Genomic DNA, 4,205 nt, shown 5'->3' on the forward strand with positions numbered 1-4,205 from the left:
GATGCCTTAGGAATGTCTTTGCGTGGACCACCCCCTCTGTATTGTCCGTTTTCATCGATCGATGATAATGAAAACTGGGAGCGTGATGCTCCCCAATTCGAAAAAAATAAAAGTTACCCCGATCCCACTTGCAATCATGCCGTGGGCAAAATAAGATGGAAACAATGATGGCATAAACGGCACTGTAGGCGGCTCACTCGATCGTGTCTCCGCGACAAGCGTAGTAGAGTGGACATGATGCCAAATGCCATGCATGCATGCATATGATCCACCGCTTACTTACGATCCAAGCCAAGCTCGGATCCGAGGAGAATGTTCCTAACGGCTAACGCTCTTCATCCATGGCGCGCACGTGCAAATGGCGGCAGCGCCACTCTCTCTGTCTCCACTCTGTCGGCAACAGAGTCAGCTTAGCCACATGAAACTCCAGATCCTATGCCAAGCCAGGCAAGAGGCAACCCAACCGGCCGGTACATAAGACACGGGACATAGCTCGCTCCCATCCATACACCCTGAACCTGTGGCACTCAGTGTAGCTCGCTCGCGAGCCAAGCAAGCGCCTCTCAAATGCCGAGGCCGCGTCCTTCCGAGCCGTGGCCGCAGCACATCACCCGACTTGCCAAGCGGCGGCGCACGCGTACACAGATGGCCGCGATCCCACCACGAACGTCGGTGCTGCTGCTGGCGCTGGCCGTCGCCGCTCTCAGCTGTCACGCCGTGGAGCCGCCGAAGCAAGAGCGGACGGCGCTGCAGTCCTTCCTCGCCGCCTTGCCGCACGAGCGCGATCTGGGCTGGAACTCGCCGTCCGCGCCCTCGGCGTGCCTCTGGCCCGGCGTCACCTGCGACGCGAGCAACACCACGGTCGTCGCCGTTCGCCTCCCGGGTGTCGGCCTCGCCGGCGCCCTCCCCACCGGCAAGCTCGGAGAGCTCCGGGGCCTCCATACGCTCTCCCTCCGCAACAACCGCCTCTTCGGCGTCATCCCCGCGGACTTCTTCGCGCTGCCCCTGCTCCGCTCGCTCTACCTCCAGGGGAACCGCCTCTCCGGCTCCATACCGCCCGAGGTCGCCGGGCTCGCGGCGCTCCGGCACCTCGCGCTCTACGACAACCACCTCACCGGTGAGATACCGGCCGCGCTCGACAGCCTGAGGGAGCTGCGGTTGCTTAGGCTCGACGGCAACCGCCTCTCTGGCGGCCTCCAGAGCCTGAGCGGCCTCCGGCGGGTCAAGGTGTTTAATGTCTCTGACAACCAGCTCGCCGGCGCTGTCCCGGAATCCCTTGCGCGCTTCCCGCCAGAGTCATTCGCCGGCAACCTTCGGCTCTGCGGCAAGCCCCTCGATAGGCCATGCCCGTCCCCCGGCGGCGGAGTCGTCCCACCGGTGCAAGAGAAGAAGAGGAAGCGGCTCTCCGGCACGGCGGTCGCGGCCATCGCCGTGGGCGCCGCGGCTGGCGCGCTGCTCGCTCTCATCCTGCTCCTGCTCTGCTTTGTTCGCCGCCGCCGGGACGACGCGGCAGCCAGCGGCGACGACAGGAACAAGGCGCCCACGCCGGCGACGCCGGTGAGAGGGCACACGCTGACGCCGTCGACGGTGTCAGGCGAGATGACCGACCTGACGTCTTCAAAGGAGATACCCTCGGCAGCGGGCGGCGGCGCGGCAGAGATGATGAGGAGCCGGCTGGTGTTCATGGGCGGCGGCGGCTACAGCTTCGACCTGGAAGACCTGCTGCGGGCGTCGGCGGAGGTGCTGGGGAACGGCGTCGCGGGGCCGACGTACAGGGCGGCGCTGGAGGACGGGACGACGGTGGCTGTGAAGCGGCTGAAGAACGTGGCGGCGGAGCGGCGGGAGTTCGCGTCCGCCGTGGAGGCGGTGGGCCGGGTGCAGCACGGCAACCTGCTCCCCGTCCGCGGCTACTACTACTCCAGCGACGAGAAGCTCCTCGTCGCCGACTTCCTCCCCGACGGCAGCCTCTCCGCCGCGCTCCACGGTCAGTATCCTGCTCTATCCGGCCATCCCCTCTCACCACATCATTAGCTCACAGTGACCCGCGCTCCTCAGTGACAGTGCCATTAGTTACTGCATTGATCGCTGCTAGCTAGCTCGTTTTAACCGCCATTGCTGCCGTGGTTTGCATCGATCAAGAAGGAATGAAGTGAAACTCCGGTCGATTACTCAGGACAACGACGTTTGCGCGTTTGTCCAGCATTTTTCCTGGTTCCAGTCGTACGATGGGATTGAAAGGTGGCAATCATAGCGATTGCATTTGGCTAGCGTTTCTGAGGGTACAGAAAAATCTTGGTAGCTCCAAATCATTCGAAAGGGACGCACAGATGAACGTATGGCTCGGCAGCCGCCGGTTATCCGTGATGCGCCCTCCAGATTCCATTTTCTTTGTCCAGTCTGGTCTACCGGGATTAGCGGGATATTTGTTTATAAAACCTGGTCAAACTTTGAAAACTTTTAATTGCAGCCTGCTTCTTTACTAGCCTAATAATACTTCCTCAGTCTGAAAAAGCTTCCCTCAAATGGATGTATCAAACGGGAGTATGTCTTTTCTTCAACCTGTTTTCAACGAACGGTAGCATACAAATGTTAACATATGTTTGCTAGCATACAAATACAAGTATTCCAAAGTTCTTCCTAGGGGAGCATATATGTACCGGGTAAAGATCCACATTCAAAACTTTTTGAAGATTCTGCAACCTTGCATGTTAGGAAGAGCTGAGGCATTAGGAAGCAATGCATGACAATATGCATGGTTCATGTCAGACAAACTTTTGTCATTGTGTCCAAAAAGGAGAAATAGAGGGTGCAGAAAAGGACGTTGCATTCACGATTTCTATTCTTCCTCTGCGCATACGTAAAGCAACCTTTTTATTTCTAAGTGATATTTTAAATCAATCATAACTTCTAAACCAAAATTCATTATATATATATATATATATATATATTTGAATTACCTGTGGCAAGACCTTTTGAACAAGGTCAATACTGGATACATTTCAAAAGTCATTTAATTCTCACTATTTCAGTTTCACATTGACAGTTGTGGTTGTGAAATTTGTGTCTCATATTTCTATATCTCATCAGTTAAAAATATTTGTAAATAATTAAAATCAAAGTTTTTTAAAATATATATTTAAAATATCTAAAAACTATTTTTAATAAATGTTCTGAAATTGAAAATAGCTGCATGTTATTGAAATGGATGTGGTACTGAAAGTGCTATGGTATTTCAAAAAAAAAAAGTGATCCACCAATCAAAATGCATCTGGTTTTAAAATGCAACTGCTAACAAAGTGATTTGGCACTGAAGCATATGGTATTGAAATGCACGTGGTAATAAAGTGATATGGTATCGGAATGCCTCTAGTGTCGAAATGCATCCGGCAGTGAAATTTATCATTTGTATTTCACTTTTATGTTATTGAAATGGATATGATACTAAATTTTATTGAAATATATGTTTAAAATAGTATCAAAATTGAAATGTGTGTGTGTTATTGAAATGAATATGGTACTGAAAGTGGTATGTTAATTGAGAATGCATCTGGTATTGAAATTCACATGGTGACAAACTAATCTGATAGTGAAGCATCCGTTATTGAAATGCATCAAGTAACAAAGTGATTTGGTAACTGAAATGCATCTGGTAACTAAGTTACTGAAATATATATATCGTATATCATATAAGAAAAATATGAATTCTAGTTTGGAAGATATGAATCATATAAGAAAACACTAAGAAAAATCAATGCTAGTATCTTCAAGAGATTTCTATCTTCAATGGGAGGAGAATGGAGAATGGCAGAGTCATGCATACACATTACGCCCTTCTATGTCACAAAAAGGTGATGGAACCTATGATGTGACCTGAAATTGCTATACCAGATAGGACACGTGTGTCCCATATTTCATCCTTTCGTGTTTATTGGTTCCTTCGAATTTTGATCCAAATTTTGACTAAATTATGGTTTATTCGCCACAAAAAGTATATTATTGAAAACTTTAACTTTTCTGAATATGAATCCAACGATATACTTTTTGTTGGATATAACTCCTACTTTTTGGCAGTGAACATGTAGACTTCTTTTACGTTCTGCTGCACATGGATGTTGATCTGTTGTTATTCCATTACCTTGATGATAGTGGCACTCGGTCCCAAATTTATAATTCATGTTTTACTACCCTAAAGTTTAGTCAAATAA

General features: G+C 49.8%; 1 protein-coding gene across 1 annotated transcript in view; it reads left to right on the forward strand.

Moving 5' to 3' along the window:
• The first annotated feature begins 408 nt into the window (after window positions 1–408).
• The window catches only part of LOC123071707 (probable inactive receptor kinase At2g26730), a 5,297-nt gene continuing 1,500 nt past the window's right edge, over window positions 409–4,205 (forward strand). The window contains exon 1 of the mRNA XM_044495294.1: window positions 409–1,984. Coding sequence (XP_044351229.1) covers window positions 568–1,984 — 1,417 coding nt within the window. The 5' untranslated portion in view covers window positions 409–567. The remainder of the gene's footprint in view (window positions 1,985–4,205) is intronic.

The sequence above is a fragment of the Triticum aestivum genome, chromosome 3B (genome assembly GCF_018294505.1).
Source record: "Triticum aestivum cultivar Chinese Spring chromosome 3B, IWGSC CS RefSeq v2.1, whole genome shotgun sequence".
Taxonomy (NCBI): domain Eukaryota; kingdom Viridiplantae; phylum Streptophyta; class Magnoliopsida; order Poales; family Poaceae; genus Triticum; species Triticum aestivum.